This window comes from Astatotilapia calliptera, chromosome 17 (assembly GCF_900246225.1).
Source record: "Astatotilapia calliptera chromosome 17, fAstCal1.2, whole genome shotgun sequence".
Classification (NCBI taxonomy): domain Eukaryota; kingdom Metazoa; phylum Chordata; class Actinopteri; order Cichliformes; family Cichlidae; genus Astatotilapia; species Astatotilapia calliptera.
This window is the reverse complement of record NC_039318.1, coordinates 6,445,185-6,471,414: the sequence shown is the minus strand read 5'-3', so window position 1 is coordinate 6,471,414 and position 26,230 is coordinate 6,445,185. Positions and strand designations below refer to the sequence as shown.

Genomic DNA, 26,230 nt, shown 5'->3' with positions numbered 1-26,230 from the left:
TGAATGATGCCCACTGAACCTCGTGGTAATGTGTTTTGATTATCACCACGAGCGTGACCCAACCGCTGAGCCCCGCTGAAGCGCAGGATTGCTGGTTACCCTGTGTGAAACGAGGCAGGTGGTCTGAGAGAGAGAGAGCGCGACAGAGTGAGAGAGAGAGAGAGAGAGAGAGAGAGAGAGAGAGAGAGAGAGAGAGGGGGGGGGGGGGGGGGCGTGCGGCACACACTAGTCGGGCTACTCGGCAGATCAACAATCGTCAACCTGTGGATAGAGCGCACTGCGCCCTGCTGTATCCTCCACTGCCACCCTCTTCCTTGTGGCGCCGACCCCGAACCTCGGACATCCGGGACGCACGAACCGGGAGATGGTGCCGGTTCGATTCCCTAAAAGTTGAGCGGCTCGTGCGCCATCCCCGCTTCATGAATGGCCGGAACATGGAGGATATGCCATTCGAAAGAGTCAAGACGCGGCGGAGGAAGGGTCACTGTCCGGCCGGTGCACCCTTGGGTGCCATCGCCTGCGAGGACGAGTTCAACAGCCAGGAGCTGGAGGCTCTCTTCCAGAACTACAACCTGAAACTGGAGCAGACCGCCACCCTCAAAGCGCTGGCTGTGCTCATCGTGGCCGCGTCGTCGCTGTCCCTCGTAGAGCTGCTGTCCAGCCCGCGTCTCACCTTGTCCAAGGGCTCCAGCCCGGTGCACTGCGTGGTGTTCCTGTCGCTGTTCATCGTCACCAATGTCAAGTACCTGCAGGTGACGCAGCTGCAGCAGATAGCGAAGCTGGCCCTGCTGTTCAGCTTCACCTTCGCGCTGCTCTGTTGCCCGTTCCCGCTGGCTTTGGGCACGTCGGAGCTGGTGAATGCCGCTGCCCCTGAGCAAGGCGTGTGGCAGCTCATGCTAGTCACTCTCGTGGCTTACGTGCTGCTGCCGGTGCGGACCCTGCTGGCCGTGCTGTTCGGGGTGATGCTGGCGGCATCCCACTTCATCGTCATTGCCACGTCGGTGACGGGGAGGAAGCAGAGGCTATGGAGACCAGTAAGTGCTGCATCCGCACCCCGATCAGTCACCCATCCAAGTCGGTTGCTTAACAGTGTCTTCACTTAAGCAATGGCCGTATGCAGGTGGCGAGTTTGAGTTCCAACAACTTCTGTCCAAGTGTGCTTAAGCAGCTCGCTCCTGTGCTGCGTGGGAAGCTCCTAGTTGGACTGCGAAGTAACCGCATGAATGTAGACTGGTGCCGGGAGGCGGCATGCTTACTCAACATTCCCAGGAGGAGAAAAGGTTAAAAACATTGTCAGTGATCGATTTTAGCTGCGAGGCACTGTAGTTGTAAAGCTGGAAACGAGCACTTTCACTTTTGCGCACCAGCAGTAATGAAGTAGAGGGGGAGCTGTTCAACCGCCAATGCTGAAACACTGATCCTACAGGGTCCAACATACAGCTCAGCACTAGGACAAGGAATTAGATTGTAGATAAAAGTAAGAACAAACAAACAAACAAACAAACAAACAAACAAACAAACAAACAAACAAACAAACAAACCAAAAACACATCCTTAAGCCTTAAATATATATAAGGGTATTTATTAATATGGTTCCATGAAAAATTATCTTTTGTGAAGCTGTGTTTGCTGTTTGTCCAGTTCACAGCACAACAACACTGCTAAATCTTTGTGTGGAGGACGCAGTGTTCACCAAACAATAAGCGTGGAGTAGAACAAAGGTCCTGACCTATCAGAAGTAACACACTCAGGAAAAGAATGTTACTGCACCTTTAGATGTATAAACAGCTCATCACTGAGGAGGTACCCACTAAGATGACATACTTGTAGTCTTTGCGGGGTATTCTTGTGGTTTATACCACACCGGACACCGGGGACCAGTCTCTAACCACAACTTTTGAGTACTTTTCCCTGTATATTAATGCATCAGCATAACAACGAGATGAAGGTGCAGAATAAGTACAGGATTCCCCTTTATTTAAATAGGAAACCTGTTTGGAAAAATACATTTACCTTTATAGAAGTTTTTCCTAACCTTTCCAGCTCATGGCCTTTGCAATGTCTAATGAACTTGTTCATGACTTGTTCAACCAAAGAGCAATCTTTTTTTTTTCTGTTTTCATATTAGAGATCCGAGGGTGTAAAATCACCCGCTAATCTGGGAAAATTGAATTTCCTGTTAATCATTCCTCACACATCAAATTTAAAGCTGTTTGGTTATAACCGGACTAAAGCAGTTTTTGTTTAAGAGGTTGTAATTTGCTGGTCACAGAACAGAGAATGTATCACTCGTGCAGCTGTGCTGGGTTACACATGTCTGAGCTTTCACCTCTGACCCTATCGAGAATCAAAGACATGGACTGACTACAGGGTTCAATCTCCAAATTAGGTGTCGGATGGGATCGATAACCTCTATCAATAATGCACTTTGTCTGCCAGCCATTCCTCTGTAGAGCTTTTGATGCTTACCTGACATTAATTTTTTAATCCTGTGTTGACCTTCATGTCTGCCATTGAATCTGTCCCATGATCTAATCTAGCAGTATGCACACCAGACACACATGTCGTCTTCAAAACAGCATCTGGATGCTGCCAGCTTTGTTTGGCATGTCTGTTCTTGTCTGTGCAGCTGGTGGCCAACGCCGTGCTCTTTACCAGTGTCAACTTGTCAGGGGTGTTTGTGAGGATTTTCACTGAACGCACCCAGAGGAAAGTTTTCCTGCAGGCCCGCGACTGCATCGAGGAGCGACTGAGGCTGGAGGATGAAAACGAGAAGCAGGTGAGGCGGCACACACGGACGCACCGGTGTTCAGAAAACAGCGGCCACACGTTTTAGCTCATCTTGCAGTGCGTATGTTCATAAAAACCTTTGCAGTCTTTGAAGAGTTTTTTGTTGTTGTTTTTTTTCCTTTCTTTTTTTTCATGAAGGTTTCAGGTGCCAATGTATTCTCACAGCCTGCCCACGGGCACGCAGTAACTATGACAGCAGCTATTTAAGGAAAGAACAATTACTGTGGCACATGCACCAGCGCCACCATCCACCCCCTCTGCATACACCTACATGGATTTAACTGTGGAACCATCAGGCAACTTTAACACACCAGAAACACTCTCTTTTGCACAGCACCCTCCCCACCCACCATGGGCACGAAACCCACTGATTTATAGAGTATTGATTGTCTCGTGTACAGTACAAAATATGCCCGAATATGAATCTCACCTTTGCTATAGCAAACATTTGCAAGTGCACGTGCACACTTAGCACCTGTGCTTTGTAGATTAGATGATGATATGCTGTGTTTTCCTCAGCAGTAACAGCCTCCCTTCTGACAGGTAATTACACAAGCAGATTGCTTTCATGGCCTTCCTACTCCAATAAAGGTCACATTTTATCTGACTGAGAGAAAGATGTGCAGAACCCTGATTTGGATCTATCAACAGACAGCAACCAGGCTTCTGCTGATGTGCTCATGAGCAAAACATCTCAGGCTTGAATATCTCCCATCACGTGGGTCAAATGAGCGTTTGCTTTCAGGTGGTTCTACGAGTTGCACTGACTCTTGAACATGTGTGGACTACACGCTGCACTTCTTGTGCGGTGAATTGATTTCCCCGTTCAATAGTGAAGCTTCCTCTTCCTTCCCACAAGCCGGGAGAGGCAGAATATTTAATTTGCCAGTGACTGCAACAAAGCAGTCCTGACACAAGGTCCACTCGTGAGAATTGTCTGAAGCTTTCTGCTCTATCCCGCAGCCTTCATCAATCTTCATGAGTGGGCTCAGTTGTCAAGGAGATGGATCTGTTGTAGGAACCCAATATCTGTTATGGCTTCATCCATTGAGCACTGAAAAGCATTGGAGTTCATTTTTGACTTTGGAAATTGTCAGGTAATGACAGATTAGACCATCATCATTATTATTATATTTACTGTACACTCCATGATATCAGTGAAAGTGTGAGACATTGATGGGCCATGAAAAAACAAAACAAAAACAAAACAAGCAAACAAAAAAAAAAGTAATTTGAGTTGGGATGAGCACCAACCTCGAGTGTGAGAAAGTGAGAAACTGCAGTTCCTGGCATGACCACTTGGGGCTGATTCTAAAAGGAGGTCAATCACAATAGATTCCCATTTTAAAACTGCTGGAAACTACAGAATTTAAAAGCATTCATAATAACTGTACAGAGGCTTTCTTTGTCCATCCGGATTCTGGTAAGAATTATTGGTGTGGCTGCTTTAATTGACAGGTAAACTGCAAACCATAGCTGTCTGTTAGGCTTCATCACTGCTAATCCACTCCGTGAAGTGGACCTCTGTGCTGTGTTTGTGATGCTCCTGCTTTTAGGAGCATTTTAAATCGAAGTGTCTGATAAATAATATTGACTTTCATGTCATACAGAAAATAGAAAAAGTGTTTGCTTCAGTTTTGAATGACATTTAAGGATTTTATGTTATTTAGCACTAATTAAAAGATATAGAATGTGTGTCTGAGCATTGCACGTCTACAGTCTATGAATGCAGCTTTCTAACAAGGCTTGCTAGCATGAGCTGATGGCTTACTGTAGCAAGTCATGTCAACATCAAGTCTTGAAACTGCAGAGTGACGAATGCCTATTAATGAACACCATCCCAATAGCTTTTTCTAATCTGAAGACTTTGAAATATTTGGTTCAGTGTTTTTGGTGTCAAAAATATTTTGTTTTTTTAAACCCAGAAGTGATCCTAATACACAAGTGTCGAACTTCAGGCCTCGAGGGCCGGTGTCCTGCAGGATTTAGATGTGTCCTTGATCCAAAACAGCTGATTTAAATGGCTAAATTACCTCCTCAACATGTCTTGCAGTTCAACAGAGGCCTGGTAATGAACTAATCATTTGATTCAGGTGTGTTGACCCAGGGTGATATCAAAAACCTGCAGGACACCGGCCCTCGAGGCCCGGAGTTCGACACCCCTGTCCTAATGTGATGATAAGGTAGATTTCTTGAATTATCAGGTAATGCTGAAAAAACTTGGTTAGATAGGTGGTGACATACTACACCTGTTAATTATTGTTAAGAAACACAAAAATATCACACTGTAAATTCACTCAAAACACAGCAAGCAGACCTTGATGTAGCTGAGATGGCACCCTGGCAGTCAGCAGCCAGCTTTCGATCAAAGCCATCGCACAACAAACAATATGAGGTTTTTAGCCTTAATTGAACTTGAATGGTTTTTAAAAATGTTTTAAAAAAGAAAAAAAGAAAACGCACAGTTGTCATGAAAGTAAAAATCAGATACAGACTACAAAAGTTTCTTGTACATTCTTTATTGATATTTTCACTTTCACCTTTTCTTTTTAAAGCTCTGGAAGTTTATGCATGCTAGATTCTGGTTTGAGAAAAAAAAGCCCAGAAAAGTTAACTTTGTTTTTGAGCAATGTAAAAGTAAAATTTGCATTGAAATATTTCTAATAAGCCAATAACGGTTGTACTTCTTTCTGGCATTTCAAGAGTCAACTCCATCATTGCATCCACTTTGGAATCTAACAGGTGTCTTCCAGATAAGTGGAAGACATTAATAAATTATTATTTATTTAATCAATCAAATCAATTATTGTCTTACACATAAGTCAAATACATTAACAAAGCACGGAACAAAAAACGATTCTGACTGTTGTCATCATGATTTGCGCACCTTGCACACATGTAGAACAGGAAAGATGCGTGCACACACAAACACAGTGACAGACTCACACTCAGACTCCATAATGGAGAATGATGGCTGTTTTAAAAGCTGCTCTCCAGTATCTCTTTGTGTTATTCTCAGGTGAGGAGCAGTGATGTGAATGGAAGTATTATGTGAAAAAGAGTTGGAGGGAGACACGGGAGAGCCCTGGCTGCTTTTATAACCCTGCCACTCAACAGCTATTCACCATAGCTGCCTGATGATTCATTGTGCATTTACAACCGCTTGACATCCTGCTAGAGTTTCAAGCATACTTCATGCCGCTGCAACTGAGACTATTCACACAAACAAAAACAAATCTACTTCTAGGTGTAAATGCCACTTTATGCCTGTGCTGAAAGGATGTTGTTGATGAAGTCATTAAATTAGCTTTCAAATGTTCTCTGGGCTGCATTCTAGACATACATGGGCATGCATATCTAGAAAGTATTGTACAATGGGAGAATTAGACAGAGAATTGGATGAAACTACCATACCATACTCAGATCTTTTTCAACCATGAATGAATTCATAGAAGAATGCTGGAAAAATAGTCATCCATAATAACCAAAAAATATTTCATTTGTGAAAGTCAGAAAATGAAACACGTAATAAGCAATGTTTGGGATTCTAACGGTATTGCAGCAAGCGCTGTTGCAAAGACACTACTTCACCAAACCAGGAAGGAAGGTTTTGTTACTTCCTTTGTTATGTTTATTACCAGTTGGGTGTCTGTTTTAAAGCCCCTTGAATCTCAAAGTGTTCTCTGCTGTGTAAATGCTTTTTCTATATTAAGACTTGCTTATTTTTTTTTCTCTTCAAGCCTTGCCATAATGGTCCATTTGATTCACCTTTTATTGTTTATTTTATTTTCACTTGCTGAATACGGGACAGACTTGACTGGGGAAAGAAGGGGAGAAAGAAAGAGGGAAAGAGAAACAGCTGAGAAGAGGGACGGGGGAGAAGGGCAAAAAACAAAAACCAACAGAATGGGCAGAAAAAAAGAAAAGAAAATGCATATATCAATCACCTGGATCACCTGTTGAGAAAGAAAAAAGAAAACAAGCAGAAGAGAACAAGAGTAATAGAATAACCAGCATCACAATGATATATGGGAATATGACAGTAAATACTAAATATTAAACATTATTGTGCAGCACATAAGATCAACAGAACACAGTGTGCTTTGAGGTAGGAGCCAAAAAGGGTGTAGTTTGTGGGTGTGATCACCCGTGTGTACACCTGTGAGCATGGACGCGCTTGTTTTTTTAAAAAGGTTCCTTCATGTAATGATCTGCTAGAGGGTGTGTGTGTGTGTGTGTGTGTGTGTGTGTGTGGGGGGGGGGGGGGGGCATGAAGCAGGTATGGAGGAGATCAAAACTCCAGACATCCAGAGGCCCCCAGAACACAAGAGACCAAGGAAGACCAACAGAGGGGCAGCCGCGCCACTGTCCCAGAAAGAGCTGAGGAGAGTCCCAGATGAGGGCTCACTCAGCAGCCGCGGAGCAGAAGCCAGGGGGAGTTGCAGTGACGCGCCCGTGAGCTCCGCCGGCAGCCAGCCGTGCCTGAGAAACTGCTACTATCTGCCACGACAAACAACTACTTTAGCTTAGGTGGATAAGCTAGCCACTAGGCTAACATCTATGATTTTTAAACCCCTTAGCCTTAGCTGTGGGCTAATTAAGTGGCTAAGTGACTAGCTTACTAACCTACACTCAGCCACCATTCCATGTTTGGCTGCACTGTAAAAGTAGCCTGTCAGCAAGGCTACTTTTTGGACATACATTAAATCTGATATGTGCATGGGAAAATTTGAGTCTGGTGAAATACTGGTGGCAGTACTCAAAGAAAGATTTATTAAGATTTTTCAGTCACATGACCACTAAACACGTGATGATAACTTGTCTGCCATTTTGCACATGTGACAATGTGGAGTCAAGTGAATTAGGCACACAGAAAAGTCTGTAACCACCTGGTAACTACTGGTAATGAGGGAAAAACCTTTAGCAAAAAAAAGTTTTTGCTAAAGGTTGATGGAAGCTGGTGTGTAACTGTTTGCTAAACTGCCATTCATGCAAGCCTAGAGATTGGTCGCTGATCCTTTGGCAGCTGCTGCATTCTTGGGATAATGTGTATTCCCTGATTGGTTGCCAAAAAGCCTCCTTGTGATTGTTTTTTTTGCTCGCAGATATCTGCAACTGCAATACAAAATGACTTATTATGCTTGAATACAAAAATACACTTTATATCCTTCTCTCCTCTTTTAACCCTTTCTTCTTCAGGAGCGTCTACTAATGAGCCTACTGCCCAGGAATGTTGCCATGGAGATGAAGGAGGACTTCCTGAAGCCGCCTGAGAGGATCTTTCATAAGATCTACATCCAACGTCATGACAATGTCAGGTATGGGGGTGTCATGACAACTGTGGACCACAGACGTGTGCGGAGCGACTGGAGTGTTTTGATCCAGGTGTCACTGGTTGTGACGTCAAGGTCAAGAATAGAAGCAGAGCAATTAATATTAGCCATTAACGCAGATGCAATCAGGCAGCATAAAGGTTACAGGGGGCAATGCAGAGTGCTGTTGCCACCATAAACAGATTAAAAATAATTGTCTTTCCTGCCTCACATACATATTGCAGATGCAAAAAATTTGCTTTAAAAACAGATATTTTCGATACTTTAAACATTAAGTGTAACAGATTAAAACCTGAGCTTTTTTTTATTAGAAGCCCTGGTGAGATCATTTGATGAGGGCACATACTGGAACATCTTTATGACTCTAAATCAAAAGTTCCTTTAACAGTTAGACACAAGTTTATTTACAGTCATGTAAAAAAGGACGTTTTCACAGGATTTTTATACAGTCCTATAAAAAACTAAGCACACCCCATGTGCTTAGCTTGTACAACCATCTTTAGCAGCAATAAATTGAATGACTTGATCTTTTACTGTATAACTTCATCAATCTCTCACATTGTTTTGTAGGACTTTTGGCCCACTGTTCCTCACAACATTATTTCAGCTCACAGAGGTTTAGAGGCATTTGTTTATGCGCACCTCTTCTAATGTCCAGCTACAGAATTTCAGTCAGGTTGACATCTGGACTTTGACTGAGCCATTGCAAAACCTTGATTATTTTCTTTTTCAGTCTTTTGTTGCATTAGTCAATTTTAGCCAGGCTTTAGCTGTCAGACAGATGGCTTGTCTTGGTCCTGTAGTTTCAAAAAAGGCCAAATCATCACCTCTCCTCACCACCATGTTTTAAAATTGGTACTTTGGTCTTATTTTGGCCTCTTGTTCTCCTACAACATTAAATATGCTAAATGAGCGTGTAGAGTCGGACATATAGTCCTTGCATATTTTGCATTTTCTCTAAACTATGCAAAGTCTGATGATGAATTTGCTGGTATTTCTACTTCTGTTTGTGGCATTGTATTTATACCCACCTGAATGCTCCAGCAAATGAACAAACCCCCTGGTTTTATAGACGTGGCACACAACACTTGACTGCTACTTACCCTCTTAATTCCTGGCAGTAAAAATGCACTCAGTTTTTCACAGGTCTGGTTAGAATCCTGTGGAAATGTCCTTTTCACATGACTGTGGCTTGTTAAATTGCAATTTCAACACAGAAAAGTTTGAGAAAGCAGACTTGGTCAAACTTAACATTAAGTGATCAAACAGAGTATCTCCAGCTCCCATCGCATTTTTGTTGCTTATTTGTAGCTCATTTTCGAGCTGTTTAGTTTCACACTCACTGGTTTCATGGGATCATTTTCAGCATCAGCAAGCAGCTGTTTCATTTGTAAAGGAGCCCTAAAATCTACTGTTTCAATGGGAAAATACTGTTAGCAGCTATCTGTCGAACACAGCGGTCCCATCGAGCAACTAAAAGAGCTAGATGCTAGAGTGAGGTAATGATTAAGTTTGCACCCTATCGCACCAAAGGAGACAAAATGACAGATGAAATACTTCAGTTTCAAAACTCACTAACAAAAGGTGTTGCAATTAAGAGGCAGTAGATCTCCAGTGCAAGAATGTTTCTTATACAAACAGTGTTAAAACTCAAGCAAGATAATAACGGGCATGACTGTAAAATGGATAAAGAACAAAACAGACGAAGTTAAACATAATGGTGAGTGTGCATCAGTATAGAAGTTTTCTATTGAGTTATTTGTCGCTATGCAGTCATGTTGTAAATCCATTATATGAAAAGTACAACCAATAGCTGGACTCAAGTATAGTGAAATATGATCAACGATTTCTCTTGCCTATCTCCAAACCTTTTCATCTCTATAAAAGTGGAGTTGAAGCATACGATTGCGGGTCCCCTCGAATGCCATCAGTGAACTTGTCGTCCATTTCTAATTGTAAGTGGCATCTATCGGAGACTCCCATTTGACAGCCTTTTGCAAAGGACTGCAAGCTAACTGAAGTTCAAATATTTTTAACTTGTGTCAATGTGAATTTAACAGGAATGAATGTCCACAACATCATGACAAATCCCCAGCATCCTAGGCCTATTACAGCATGACTTAGGGCGTTTTCATACCTGCGGTGTTTAGTCCGTTGAAATCGAACTTTGATTCGTTTTCCTACTTAGTGTGGTTCACTTGTCCAGGTGTGAACACAGTAATCACACTTGGATTTGGACCAAAACAACTGCGTCGAGACCCTTTGGAAAAGGTGGTCCAGACAAACTCGAGAGCAGTTTATTTGTCTGACTAACAGGTGTACCTTGCAAGCTTGAGCTAAAAAACGTCCAGTAACCACGTATGCTTTGTGTTCTTAATGCAGGCAAGTACCATAGACATGGGCTAGCAACTAGCTGTGCCAGTTGTAATTGTCCATGTTCTACAAGTCCAGAACATAATACTTTCTTCCTGTATTTACTTTTGTTGCTTCTGCCCAATGAGCAGACTTAACACTCTCACGTGGTTTGTAGGGAATCATTTTCATTTGCTTGGAGTTCAGTTGGATTTTTCTCTGTGTGAAAACAAATAAACTGATCAATTGATCTGGATTAAAGCAATTGAAGTATAGGTGTGAAAATGCCCTGAGGAATGGTTCAGCTTCACCTGATCCAGTCCAAACTATAAGTTTCAAACATCTGGAATTTTTTTTTTTTAACTTTATCTGAGACATATAGTAAGTTAATTAAACATCTTTTGGGCTCATTGACTGTTGGCTGTGCAGAAAAAACAATAATCTGAGCAGAGTTTGATTTGAACATTTTATGATTTTTTTTACATTTTGTAATTTACATCATTAATAAGTAATCTACTCATCAAGCAGCTAATATTTACAGGTGAATTTTTAAAGCTATTGGATGGGCCAGCTCTAATGCGCTTGTAATGAAAAATGTGTGTGAGAACTTGGCTTGACTTTGAGCTGATTACATTCCAACGAGGCAGTAAAAACAATAGGAGAGCTGTATTAGTGCTGCTGAGGGTAGGAGTCGAGGACTAGGTAGCATATCAACAGCACTCCTGTCAAGAGACAATCCTCCCCACTCTCTTCTTGCTCATACTGTCTGCCTGTCTGTCTGCTCGGCTCCCACACTCACTCACATCTCAGGAACATCGCCGCCTGTTCACCAGCCTCTACTGGCACTCAGCCAAACATCATGGGGCTGTGCTCAGCGAGCATGCTCCCGCTCGTCTCTGGGGAGCTGCTGGAAACACATACACACATAAACACATGGCAGTAAAAAAAGAAAAAGAGCAGAGCAGAGACATACAGCCCCCCAGATTTGGTCCGCCTTTTGATGTGACCCTGAGAACGTTTGATCATACACCTATTTAGCTCCGGCACCACTGCCACCTTCTCCTCTCTACCCCACTGCCCCCAACACACATCAGCACGATCTGCAGCACAGCACCATTCAAAGATAAATGGCACAACGGAGCGCTTCTGTCGAGCGGCAGTCGTGATCCGAGCTTTGCATACATCAGACTCCTCAAGAACTATAGTGTACTGCCAAAAAAAGAGTGCAGCTACTCAGTCACGATGCAGAAAATAGGCCTTCCTCATGCTATCGAGCTTTCACTCATTTTAGTGACTGAGGGGAATGTGTGTGCGCCTGTGTAACAAAAAACATTTTGTCATCGTGTAATTGGTCTGGTGTGTAGTCTTATTTGTTCTGTGACTGTTTTTGTAGCCGTTTAACAACATTTGAGAAAATACAGAAACTAGAGCACTGGTCATTTGTTTATATAAAATGGATAATCTGTGGTCCATTTTATCCCTAGTGGTCAGGTTTGGTGTTCCTCTTCACTGAACCTCCCCTCCCTCATCCAGAACATTGCTTAGCAACTACAGTCTGTCAAGGTTTACCCACAGGTTGAACAGGAATGCCCAAGATTACTAACATGAATGGCCTGGTTCTTCCAGAGATCTCTTCCTGTTTAAACCGAGTTCTTTTTCCCTACTATTTCCCTACCTCGTTATTTGAAGTTTGACATGTTTCATATGACGATGCAGGAACAGTAAATGTATGATAGAAATTAAGACTAATCTTACAGGTCTCCTTAGAAATTAGTCAACAGAAGCATTTGAAAAAGAAAAAAACTATTTTAATCAACTCTTGCAGCTAAAATTAGCTCAGTCTGCTAAATGATATGCAAGCAGCTGTTGTTTGACTGTAAACTAGAAGCCTGATTATGCCTACCTCTGTCTTAAATCAAACTACAATCTGCCACTGTAAAAGGTATCACAAAAGAATAGAAGGCCTAACACATGTAGCATAATATCCTTATTACTACTTAAAAACCTCACAGGCTGGAGGTTATGGGGAAAACATGTGTCATTATTTCTCAAGCGGTATCTATAAAAGTAAACCTAGGCCATTATGATCAGCTCCACACAGCACAAGCCGGCTCTGATCCCTATACTCCACCGAGAGCAGTGATTTTCCACTGAGTCAATAAGATCCATAACACCTTGTTTTGCTGCCATCTGGCCTGCCTCTGAGCAAATGAATGAGGGGCTAAGTAGCTTTCAACACCTTCCTCCACCCCACTTCAGCAGCTAGCCAGAAGCAGGCAATTTAGCTCCGTAATTGATTTAGTGTTTGGCCTAAAAGATGCTTTCACTTATCAGAGATTGGATTATAGTATTTGCTGTTTGCTCACTATTAGTCAATTTGTCGCTCCTGTGTGATCTGTTGGTATTGTTTTCTTAAAGAAAAACATTGCTCTGTACAGTTAACATATCCCATCCTTGCTTGTTGAGTGTATTTTTTTTTACTGAATTGAGAACCACAACATGTTTGGTTGATGGTGAACAGGAGGGAGAGCAGGAGGAATCAAAATCAGCTGTCATCGTGAACTGAGCGCTTCACTTTAGATTAAAATCTCTTTTTCATTCTGTCTCGACAGCATCCTGTTTGCAGACATTGTGGGTTTCACCAGCTTGGCTTCTCAGTGTACAGCTCAGGAACTGGTCAAGCTGCTCAATGAACTCTTTGGGAAGTTTGATGAACTGGCTACAGTAAGTCCTCTCCCTTTCCTCTCTGGCTACTATCTATACTTAATTAATAGCAAAGACCATGAAAATCACATTAAGCCTGTGTAAAGGATGGAATTGTGATTTAACACAGGTGTTATTCTAGAAGGGAAACACTCCTCAAAAATGGACGGAGCAGTGGAGCAGCCAAGGGAATGCACTGAATTAAAAACTGTGTCACTAAAATATAATTTATTATACAAAACAGTTAAAAATGCAAAAGCAATTAAAACAACCCTGGCCAGGGAAAACTCACAATAAAAATCAATAAAACAAAAACATTAAAAGTCCAGTGGCGTCCGCCACGGTGTAAAAGTCACTAAAAGTTAAAAATCCAGCCAATCGGAGAAGAAGGGAAAACCCGGCGGCGTCCTCGCCGTCCTATCAGTGTTTCCGCTCCGGGGTTTTGGAAGAGAGGGGCAGCGACAGTCACTATTCTTATTAATGGCTACGGTTATTGTAGTTGGATAAGTTGTGAGACTTACCCCAGATGGGCAGAGCTCTTAACTCTGCCCGCCGCTTTCCTGTAGCACGCCAATCAGCACCGGCCCGTCTCGCCGTGGCAGTTAGGGCGCTGTCCCTCTGGCCACTGATTTCCCACCGTGATCTGGCCTCCAGTTATCCCAGCAGCAAAACAGCTCCCTCCGCTTCTCTGCTCGCTGGCGTCGTCTTGCTCTCCCACGTCCTGCACGCCAACCTTTACCAGCCCCGTCTGGGCTTGTTGCCGCCGCCGCCTGATACAGTTCACTCCACCATTTTTGCCTCCTCGTCTCCCATCCCTCTTATTGGGCTCCTCCAATGAATACCATAAAAACATGCAATAAAATCCATAAAAATAAAACACTGTACAATATTAAAATATTAAAAAAGTAAAACACAGCAAAACATGCACAATAAAAAACCCTAGGTAACTTGTCTCTTTCCACCCCGTGACACCTGTTCTCAGGATACAAGAGCAGTTGATTGAGATTAAATACCAATTGCTGGCTGTAAATTCTTCCATTCTCAGAATTCCACTTTGTCAGATTCAAATGTCCGAGTTTCACTAATATGGTAGCCACTTGTTGATATTGGTGTGTCACCGAAGATACATCATCAAATAGTCATCTATTTACACAGCTAGCAAAAGAGGTGCTAGAAATGCATTTGATCTTATTAACTGAAAACTGTAACTCAGTTACCCTGAGCACTTACACATTATGCAGTAAATTACAATTTACAATTGTCATTACAATACCTAGCAGTGAAAGCAACAGCAGTCTAACAAGCAGCAAGGAGCACAATTGGAAGGGATTTATGGATAACTATTTTATCCTTTCATGTGCACTCAGCATTATAGAAAACCCAACCCCTAAAAGCACCAAGATGAAAAATCCCCCACAAAAAATAAATTAAATGCTTTACTCAAAAAGCTAAAGGAAAAAATTGGGGGAAAAAACACATGCTGGATATCTAACCCATGTGGACTGCGTAATGTGTTAGGTTTAAAAGGATGGAAATAATAATTGAATAATTCATCATCTTGATTATCAATCTGCAGAGAGCTGAATTCAAAGACACCAGTGATGGACCAAAACATAATGTCCCAGAGATTGGTGCAGGTTTCATTGCCATGCACCATGAGGAACCCAGGACCCACTGCAGCAGTGTGGGGTCTGAAACCGGGTCCAAGTTATCATCCTGATACCTAATGGCAGTCAGGGTGCTGTTACCTAGCCTGTTTGAGGTCTGTTGTTAGTCTTCTCAGCCCATCACTGACCCACCACCATAGCGGTCATACTGAATGATGATACAGACAGCTTAATGTTTTCCATGGCTTCTCCAGACTCCTTCACATCTGTCCATATGTGCTCAGGGTGAACCGATCTTCCTGTCTTTAGCCCCAAACATTTGCAGTAGATGAGCCTGTTTCTGCTGGAGGTTCCCTTCTGTTAAAAGCAAGTTTTTCCTTCCCACAGTTGCCAAGTGGGTCGTCTGATTGTTGAGGTTTTCTCTCTGTTATTTTAGGGTCTTTACCTTACAATATTAAGCACCTTTAGGCGACTGTTGTTTTTATTTCGTGCTATGCAAATGTAAATTTGAATTGAATGGAACTGAATTGAACCCTTGAAAAGCACACGGCATAAATGCTAACTGTGCCGGGCTGTGAGCACAGGGCCCACTAGAGGATGTCAGGCCCTCAGGCCACCCTCAAAAGTCTATTTCTGATTGAAACCTTCACATTCAGGTAATAGCATGTATTGATGTGGTATCCTGGTGAAATTGGACTACCTGTCCAACAATAAATTAATACCAAAGCAGCCGAAACCGATTAACAACCTCTCTGCTACTTCACTGACCTGATCGATATCCCTGAGGTTTAACTGAATTGATGCTATACTCTGATTAAAGAGTGTCCGTTTGATATTTTTCGAGCAGTATATTAATGTATTTTTGAAGTTAGTGAAATTTACTAATTTTTGTGGCCTTTTCTTTTTCAACATGGTTACAAGAATTGCTGTAGGTAGAAACCAACTACGGATTTTGTTGGGTGAGAACAGTCTGAAAGGTACTATAAACTGCTCCACAGTGGGACCAAATCTCAGGCCAGACTGTCTCCACAGCACAGAGAGTAAACTTATGTCAAGCTTCTGTTTAGCTTCCAGTGATAGGGAGCTAGCCAAGCCCATGTAACATGTATTACTGGAACTAGTAACAATAATTTATTAATGGATGTAAGCTTGGGAGGTAGTTGAAGAAGGAAACTCTAGTTGGACACACATACTATGCTCCAGTCTCCTCATGTCACTTAGAAAATACATCCTTCCACTTTTGGTGGCCTATTTAAGCTGTAGGATTCCCCATCTCTCCTTCTGACATGCAAATACTGCTGCACTCTTAAGTGCTGTTCGTCAACATCATCCACCTGCAGGCTCCGGGAGAGATATTTTACTCATTACTCCCTAATTTAATATATAGCATATTTGGAGGAGTGATGATCTCAGAGCCTGGAAGCAAAGTGCTGACTGTAATCTGCTGCTTTAATACTTTATTCATTTCGATCACGAGTTGTTTGCATTAACACACAGTTGGTGACAGTGATGAGACTTACAAATAAACTAAAAATAGACCAAAAATGATGATATGAAAGGCATTAGTGGTTTTATTATTTGTATATGTGGCAGAAACAGCATTCACATTCTCCCCACTTCAGATATTCATGTTGTTAGCCATTCATATCCTCGACAGCTTGCTGTCAAACTCTTCCACAAGAGTGCGTCATCTCCCATTTGGCTGTTTGCAGTCTTCAGTGCAGAGAGAGCCAGTTGGTTAATTGGTGAAAAAATAATTAGGTGAATGATTGGCCTGACTTCTTGCGCTGGCTCATTCAGTCAGTATATACAGGGTGATGCTGGGATGTGTAGGTAATGCTGTTTTCTTATTGGTTATTCAGCGACATCAGCAACTCATTAAGGAGGATAACAAAAAAAAAGAGAAAAAAAAGTTTTGAAGGCATTTTTTTAGTCCATCACACAACTAAATGACACTTTGTAGCTAAGTGAGAGTTTGAGCATTGCACAGCCATTCATTCAATTGTTCTGATATTCGAGTGTGCACTGACAATCAAGCTGAGCTGCACTCCTGGCAGCGATCTTGGTGGTTCACTGTATACAGGGCACACCTGTTAAATTGCTTTGATCTTCCCACAGTTGCTGTACATATTTTAATGCCGGATCCACTTCAACTGCTGTTGTATACAGGATGGGCCATTTATATGGCTACACCGTAATAACATGGGAATGGTTGGTGATATTAAAGTCCTTTTTGTGGCACATTAGTATATATGAGGGGGCAAACTCTTCCAGATGGGTGGTGACCATGGTGGCCATTTAGAAGTCGGCCATCTTGGATACAACTTTTGTTTTATCAGTAGGAAGAGTGCCATGTGACACATCAGACATATTGGTAATGTCACAAGAAAAACAATGGTGTGCTTGGTTTCAACGTAACTTTATTCTTTCATGAGTTATTTACAAGTTTGCCTTTGTTCACAGCCATTGACATGTTGAAGAGGTTAACACGTGAGGAGCAGATCGAAATTGTGTTGATATCTGGTATATACCATTCCTCCCACAGTCCAAAGACATATAATTAGTGGGATTAAGTTACCTGATGAGTCCAAATTAGCCATAGGTGTGAATGTAAGTGCGAATGGTTGTCTGTCTCTCTGTGTTAGCCTTGCCACAGACTGGGTGACCCTGGACAGGTCAGGCTCCAGCCTCCCCGTGACCCTGATAAGGATGAGCCGAAGAGGACGGATAGATGGATTTCTACTATAATCTGCTTATTTAATTTTTTTTTGGAAATAGTCGGAAAATGGGAAAGCGGTTTACAACTTTTGAGTAATGGAGACGTGAACATTACGTAGACTTTACTCCATGGAAAAGGACAAGAATGTACAAACTTCAGCCCAAACCAGCAACAGCTATCCACCGCTGGTAACATGACATCAGCTCTTTCCAAGCACCTGCAAAGAAAACATGTTAACAAAAATGCTGTTAGTATATACAGTCAGGCTTGTAGCCTTCATTTCTATCTGTGTATTTTTCTGCAGTGTTTTTTGTGTCAAGCGCTCTTTCACCAGCTTTGGTGTCATCTTATCGTTAACACTTAAGCACTGACAGCAGTCTTGGTCAAGTTCTTTGAAAATAGTAATTAGTTACTAATTACTGATTACTTCTCCAAGAAAGTAATCCTGTTACTTTATTGATTACTTATTTTCAAAAGTAATTAATTACTTTATTACTTAGCTACTTTTTAAAAACATGATACACAACCTGAATACGTAAAGCAATAGACCTTTGCCAATTCTATTTTTTCTGCATAGCCATCATATAAAATTGAATCAAATGAAAAAGTCTCTTTTAAAAACTTGTTTTATTAGTTTTAATCTTTTAACTTCATGCACATTGCATCAAGCAAAATTAAATTATATGCAACAGTCTTTGACTGGAAGAAATTTGTTTAACATTTAAACCTATTTTCTGTATATTCCAGCATATAAAATAAAATAATGTTTTGTGTTTACACTCACTCTTTCAAATAGATGCAAGTAAAACACAGAAAAAAAAAAATCAACGACTCAGCAGCACTGAGTCCTGTCGCTCTTAAATCTATTTTCACCTGTTTAGCAGGAGTAGGGCGGGTGGAGGTTTGCCTGGTGCCACAGTGATCATGTCAGTGGGGGCATCCGTGGGTTTCTCTGTGAATTTCACATTCCTGTGGCAGCGTGCTGGTGCTTGCTCAGATTTGAAGGTTAATGTTTCGCTGTAGAAAGAAGTTTTCTTCCCATGCAGAATGTACAGCGGATGATAATGTTTTTGTCACTTTTTATGGACTAAAACTTTGAGTAATTTAAGTACATCCAAGCTTTAAACGCTGCATGGTCGTACTCTCTGCTGCACTTCATATTATTCATTAATGATCTATACATGTCTGTTGCTGCCATGGACGTCGCACGTGCTTACATCATTGTCATGAGACACTGACAAACAAAATCACATTTTAGTAATGCAATAATGCAGCGTGCTTACAGGAAAGTAATAGTAATCTAATTACTTTTTGCAATAGTAATCCCTTACTTTACTCACTACTTAAAAAAAATTTAATGGATTACAGTAACACGTTACTTTTAACGTGTTACTGCCCATCTCTGACTGACAGAAAACTCTTGTGTACAATCATTAGGACAAGGATGTGTGTAGCCTAAACTTCATATTGTTAAGTAGTGTTAATTATCTTAGGCCATGTTCAATTCAATTCAATTCAATTTTATTTATACAGTCGCTTCAAGGCACTTTATATTGTAAGATGGACCCTACAATAATAGGGCCATGTAATAATGCACTTTCTACTTGAAGTAATTCAGTGATATAATGCTATAAATTTTTGTATTTTAAATAGTAAATAACAATGTGTAATAGGCAGTTTTTTAAACAATGACCTCAATGCTACAATTAATCAGTGTAAAAGCTTATGGCCACACCACCCTGATCACGCAGCTCTCACCTGATCTCGGAGCTGTGCGATTACAAATCAGGGCCGCATAAATGAAACTCGCGGATTCTTTCACTGAGCGCTGCGGCACACCTGCACCAGGGCAAACCTCTGCCTACGCCACTCCTGTTTTACAGGTGAAAATAGAGCAACAGGACTGCTGAGTCTTTGACTTTATTTATTTTCTGCTGTGTTTTACTTGCATCTATTTGAAAGACTGAGTGTAAACACACACAAAAAAAAATTATGTGCTGGAATGTGCAGAAAATAAGTTTAAATGTTAAACAAATTTCTTCCAGTCAGAGAATGTTGCATATAATTAAATTTTTGCTTCATGCATAAAGTTAAAAGGTTAAAACTAATAAAACAAGTTTTAAAAAGAGACTTTTCCATTTGATTACATTTTGTATGATGGATTATGCAGAAAAAGTAGAATTGGGCTGAAAGATCTATCGCTTTATCACCTCTTCAGGTTGTAAATGGTGTTTTTAAAAAGTAACTAAGTAACTAAGTAATTAATTACTTTTGAAAATAAGTAATCAGTAAAGTAACGGGATTACTCTTTTGGGAAGTAATCAGTAATTAGTTACTGATTACTTTTCAAGTAACTTGTGACCGTAGTAGTCCATTTACCATATCTGTCGTCAGTGATGCCGTCTCACTGTACCATTAATTTTCTATATTACTAAAACTGAAATTGTAAAATATGTAAAACAATTTAATGGGAAACCTACAATTTCCTTATTAACTACGTCAGCTGTAACAAACTGAGGCCTCTCATATGAACAGTCCTTTTTTAGAATATTAATGCAGCATTACGTTTTACTTTGTCATAGAAAAACAGAAAATTCACTTCTTACAGCATATGCAAAAGTTCATTCTGCAGAGGTGGATTTGTCTCTTTAAAAATCAATAAAATGAGGAATCTGCATACAAATGTTGTGTTTGTAAGTCTATGTGGTTTTAGTTGCAGTGAGGCAAGTATATGGGATGGTGAAACTTGCAAAACAAAGTAGCTTTAAAAAAAAAAAGAAGTAATGTCACTGAGCCATCACACTCACAGCCTACAGTGAGGGAGGAAGGCTGGCTGCAGCGAGTCCAAACAGTTGGTGAGCTCCTTTTTTCAGCACGTTGTTCCGAAGAAGCCTCCAAGAAAACAAAATGTATTATTTAGTCCTGGAGCTCATTTATTATGCCAAGTCATGTATTGATCCAAAAAGTGAAAGTAAAGCTGGAGAGGTTAACTGACATGTAGGAGGAGGAGGAGGGAGTCAAGAAAGAGAAGGAATTGGGAGGCTGAGAGAGGAAGAGATGACAGTATCGATTTCTAGACAGAGGGGAGATGAGCAGGGCTGAGGAGGTGGAGTGTTAATGTGTGTGTGAGAAGAAGATTCCTTCCCAACAATGTGAGAAACTTATAAAGTCATGAAGTAAATGATTACTTCAAGTTACTGCCTCAAAACATGGTTCTACAAGCTACTCAATCAGAGGGTGTACTTAGCTTTTTCAGAGGACTGCACAGAATCCTGTAAGAACTTTCTTTGTCACATGATTGTATATAGTCATTATAAACATGCAGAGTTAACATTGTGAATGGATGTATTTGATCTATGATCTTTTCATTATACTAAACAAGGTGCTTTGGTCACTGCTCCTGTAACATTTGTTGCTAATATTGAGCACTTCTCTGGCCTCTGGTAGGTACAAAGAGGCTGTGGCCTTGAGAAAACAGACTGTACCATTAGAAGTCAGTCCTGTCCAAGATATTGCACTCACACTCAACTCTTTACCACATGCTTGACCTCTTCCATGAGGCCAAGAGACAGTTTACTCCTGCTTTCTACATGCAGACACGCACACAAGTCACATGATGGGCAGGATTATCCGTCATGAGCTCATTCTGTATCTCAGCAATCAGTCGTGGCTTAACATAGAGAGAGCGATAGACCGAGGGTGAAAAGAGCAAGATACGAGTTATGTGTCTTGCTAGCAGCGCTTTGAAACTCAGCAAGCCATTATATAGAAACCTTGTGATGAGGATATATTGGGTGCATGTGTGTGAGCATTTGTGGGTAGCTGCAGCTGCAACCTAATTGAGATTTATACCCCGTCGTGTTAGCCAGGGAGAAATTCTCTTTCAAACCAGCTCTGTCACAGCTGCTGAGCCTGTCTGGCTGCTGTATGCTACACAACACATTAGTTCCCTGCGGGCTCAACTTAAACTTAACCACAACAGACACATGCCTAACACTAACCTTCACCTAACCATAGCGAAGACAGCATCAAGCAAAACAGAGGCACAAAGTCTGCACTTGAATCAGGTAGCTTTATTCCTAAATGTGTCTCCCAAAGCAAACAGAGATACTTTTCTCTTGTGACATGGTTTGCTGTGAGCAGATTATTTCTGTTCACAGACATGGACGCACACACAGGCACATGCACACTTCTCTCTCTTCCGAGTGCCGGGATAATCATGCACGTTCTGAATTCTCATATCCTCCCACGCCAGAATCTTTCTGCTCCCGTGAGCAGAAAACCAGAGCACCCCATCTTCTCTCTTCTCATCTCTGCCTCTTACCCCGCAATTGTCATGAATCTTCTGTATATATGAATGTGTGTGTTTGTGTGTGTGCACATGTGTGCTTGTCAGTCAGAGGTTGCCTGCAGGCTAAGCTTTGTAGGGTCTTCCATTGCAATTTTCTGATGACTCTGTGTGATACAGTGCCAAAAGGAAACCCTGCGTGTGCCACTAAATCGTGTGCAGTACAGTATGTGTGCAAGTTACCATGCAGCTGTTTTTTTTGCATTTTTTTTGCAGGTATGTGTCTGAGTGGGGATTTGTGTGTCTGTAAAGGTGTCTGTGTGCATTGGTGAGTGTGTGTGTGGCACCATTGCTGAGTTTGTGCACAATGTGCACTGTGACAAATAGCGGATCTGTCTGGAAATGTGGGGGCGGGATTCTACTTCAAGAGCATGTCGGAGCAATTAGAGTTGGCCTCAACTACAAATACACAAACAGTAGCACAAGCACACACATCTGATTAAAATGAATCGAAATGCAACTGCAGCTTCCATACAGTTTCTGCAGAAGAAAGGGTTTAAAATAGCAATGGTTCCTGTCATAATTAGCTATTTATGGGGCGTTAAACTTTACAAAATCTGCGATCCAGATGGAAATAAAAGTTAGTCACACCAGCTCACGTCACAGAAAAATTTGACCATGCTATCTAAGAACAATTAGGAGTCATGCTCCGTGTAGAGTAATAATGATAGAGCCATCAAATAAGATGGCTACAGGTAAATGTATATCAGGGCAAGTACCAGTAGTTTACAAAATCAGGGACGTGCTAGGATTAAGCTGACCCCCCACAAGGGTTATCTACTGGTGGTTTTCAATTGAGTTAAATTAAGAATTTCATTAGCTTCTAGCTAATGTTAACTGCTTTGACATTTAAAAAGAGAAAAAATGAAAACACAAGTAAGTAAAACAGGATTAGAGAATAAGTTAAATAAAAGGAAAAGCTACTTTTAGCTACTCCTTTAGTAATCCCGGTATTATGAGTGAATAAAGGGATCACTCATTGTGGTGATCCCTTTATTCACAAGGGATCACCACAATGAGTAGCTCTGCATGTTTGATTGGGCAGCAGGATCTTTTGATAGTTAGGCAAATGTGTAAGCCACTACACTATGGAGGACCTGTTAGACAATAAGTTAAATATTTTGACTAACTAGTGCTTTACCAGTTTAGACTACCTTGCTAACCTAGCAAGGTAGTCTAAACAGTTCAGTCCTATGTGTAAAACAATTGTTTTCTGTGCTCTTCTGCTGGTATTTTACTTTCTCCTCATGCTGGAAAAGGGTCAATAAACCCTCTGATACCTGTCTCTATCCCCCTCATATCTTTTCCAGTGTACAGAGCTGTAAAAACGCAGCTACGTTAATCATTATGTGCCACCACACAATTAAAGATTTGTTTAATGACATTAAACCTGACAAAGATACATTTAAAGATATGTGTAGTATACACTCAAAATAACTAAATTTTTCTAATCTCACTGACATTGCTCATCTTTCTTTTTCTCTTTGTGTCTGTAGGAGAATCACTGCAGGCGCATAAAGATACTGGGGGACTGTTACTACTGCGTGTCAGGACTGACCCAACCCAAGGCGGACCATGCCCACTGCTGTGTAGAAATGGGCCTGGATATGATTGATACCATTGCGTATGTCACACACTGACATGCAGGCAAAAATGTCTTTGTTATGATTGTTTTGGGGAAGGACCAGAAGTCAACAGTTACTCTACAATGTGTGATCATCCGAATTGTTTCTTAAGAAGAAAACAATTTTATCCTTTTAAGTTGCTTTCGGTGCATTGCTTCTATGACAACAGTTTCTAGGAAATCCGAGAAAACTGAGGCACTTCTTACCTGCTTCAACAGTAATATACATCGATCAGGGATAACATTAGGACCACTTGTCTAGTATTGCGTCGGTCCCCCTTTTGCTGCCAAAACACCTGTCACAAAGGTAACCTAGAAAGCTGACCTTTGTAACATGTGATTGATATTGAGTGTGTATATATTCCAATCCAAACAATTTCTAACCACATAGATTTGGTTGACTTCCAAATCTATTCCCTTTACTTCTTTTTCGTTCATTTGGAACCTAAAAGACACTTGCTTGCACGTAGCCCTGGTTTCCGCCCCTCTCCCTAAAAGCATGTAGACACCACGTACACGGAGAACCTTTGCCTCACTTTCCTGTGTGAACCTGCGCCTGTCATGTTCTTTGCCCCACCGCTCTGTCTGGGAGGATGGATGCCGGAGTGGGAGCCCTTTATCTCAAAGGACAGGTGCTGCCATGCACACGCATTCCTCAGTATGCGTGTGAGTGTAAGATGTCCCTTCTTCAACCTTATGGGCAAACCACATTTTCTTTTCTGCCATCCTGTAAACAGACACACCCACCCCACACACACGCAAATACACACTTTGTGAACCCTTTGCCATTCTCAATTTCCTTCCTCGTCTGTGACTGTCTCACATCTGAAGTGGGTGACCTCCCACAGGTTACTAGGTGATTTACCAGGGAGGAGAGGCTCTGGAAAAGTCCTGCTTTTTCGTCACTGCCCCACAGTACGACTCAGGGAAGGTGATCCACACATGCGCATTCATATTGTAAACACATACATGTGAACATAAACTTTTTTGAAGGCGCATTGAGTAGTTTGTGCTTTTTTTGGAACAAAGTTGAAATGTGTTGGAAGCGTATGATTACAGATGCGCCTCTCTACATTAAAGATTTTGTACTCGTGTAGCAACCCTGAATCAGTTTTGCTACACAATTCAGAACTTTAAGATTCAAGATTAATTCCATTATCATAATCTAACACGAGGCTGTAAAACAATATCCACAAAAATAGCAATTTTAAAAAAGGGCTCTTGTGCTCAAATGTGGTTGCGCTACAGCAGATGTTTCTGGTTGGCTTGCCACATGGCAGGAAGGTAAACAGGTTATGGCAGGGGGTGGAATTGTCTTTTAATATATTTTGGGTTCTGCACCAACATTTAACCTCATTGTACAGCTATCACTGATGCTTGGTAGATGGTTGCCTGATTTCTTCCAACACATCCCATACCAGTTAGTGGTGTTTCCTGCTGGGAAACAGCTATACTTCTTTGCAGATGTTAATAAGACCTTGTTGTGAGAATTTATCCTCTTTAAGTTTGAGCTAAAGGTCACTGTAGTCTAACCTAGTGTTGTTAACACTCAGTAATCTGGAGAAATTTGCTGGGCATCTTTTACTACCCAGCATTATCATTGCTTCAGCCACACTGCTTCCTATATGGCAACAAAAAGAAAAGAAAACAACAACAATAAAAGAAAAATGCTTTAAATGTTAAATTGTCCTGGTTTTTGTTCAAGTAGTTCTAAATCATTCTTTCCCCCCCTGCAGGTCGGTGGTGGAGGCCACAGAGGTGGATCTGAACATGCGCGTAGGCCTGCACACAGGACGGGTGCTGTGTGGCGTGCTGGGCCTGAGGAAATGGCAGTATGATGTCTGGTCAAATGATGTCACACTGGCGAATGTGATGGAGGCTGGAGGGCTGCCAGGGTCAGTACTGACTGTTACACCCACTGAAAATCAGACGAACGCAGCACACACACTCATGCAAAGACACAGAATACAGTATGTCAGCTACAGTAATATGACACAGTGCTATGACAGACTTTTTGTATCTGTATGTACACTACTATGTTCATAGACTTCTCAAATGGTTATCATAATTCACAGGGTCATTTACATAGAAATGTAAAATTACCGTATTTTCGGACCATAAGGCGCACTGAATTATATGGCGCATTAAGTGAAACAAAACAGTCTGATAAGTCAGACTTAACTCATTCTTCTTGCTTCCTCCACTTCCGTACCATTAATTCATTAATGTTGAATTCTCTCACAGCTGCTCTATTCCCATGTTGTTTCAGTATATTAATGACTAAGCTGTTCTCCTGACTGAAGTTTGGTCCTTTTACCTGCCATGCAATTGCATTTGTCCATAACCATCAGGAACCCTCACGTTGCCATTTAGAGTGAAAAAAAGTTAGCGTTCATCTTCCAGTTTCACTGTGTTTATGTTATGCTAACATAGCTGTGTTGCTAGTGATCAGGTAGCACATCATTATATACCAGCTAGTCCAACTTCAGTAACCCTACAAATGTCACTGCTGTTTAGTTTTCTGTCTTCATTTATGTTGGAAGTGATAGCAGAGCTGTACATTTTAAGTTTTTCAGAAATCTCTCAGTCAGAATATGCTATATCATGTTTAGGTGGTAACTAGCAAGCTAACTTCCTGCTAACTTCTAACTCCGTTAAATTTAATAAATTCTGTTTTCATGGATGCCCGGATGTTAAACTTAATTGTTACACCTGGTAAAGCTGCAAAATGATCATTTTATTAAAGATGAAACA

General features: G+C 41.3%; 1 protein-coding gene across 1 annotated transcript in view; it reads left to right on the top strand.

The window, feature by feature from the left end:
• The first annotated feature begins 218 nt into the window (after nt 1–218).
• Nucleotides 219–26,230, top strand: part of LOC113008884 (adenylate cyclase type 1-like) — a 64,773-nt gene continuing 38,761 nt past the window's right edge. The window contains exons 1-6 of the mRNA XM_026146766.1: nt 219–1,034; nt 2,630–2,779; nt 7,990–8,108; nt 13,088–13,199; nt 23,349–23,476; nt 25,213–25,371. Coding sequence (XP_026002551.1) covers nt 420–1,034; nt 2,630–2,779; nt 7,990–8,108; nt 13,088–13,199; nt 23,349–23,476; nt 25,213–25,371 — 1,283 coding nt within the window. The 5' untranslated portion in view covers nt 219–419. The remainder of the gene's footprint in view (nt 1,035–2,629; nt 2,780–7,989; nt 8,109–13,087; nt 13,200–23,348; nt 23,477–25,212; nt 25,372–26,230) is intronic.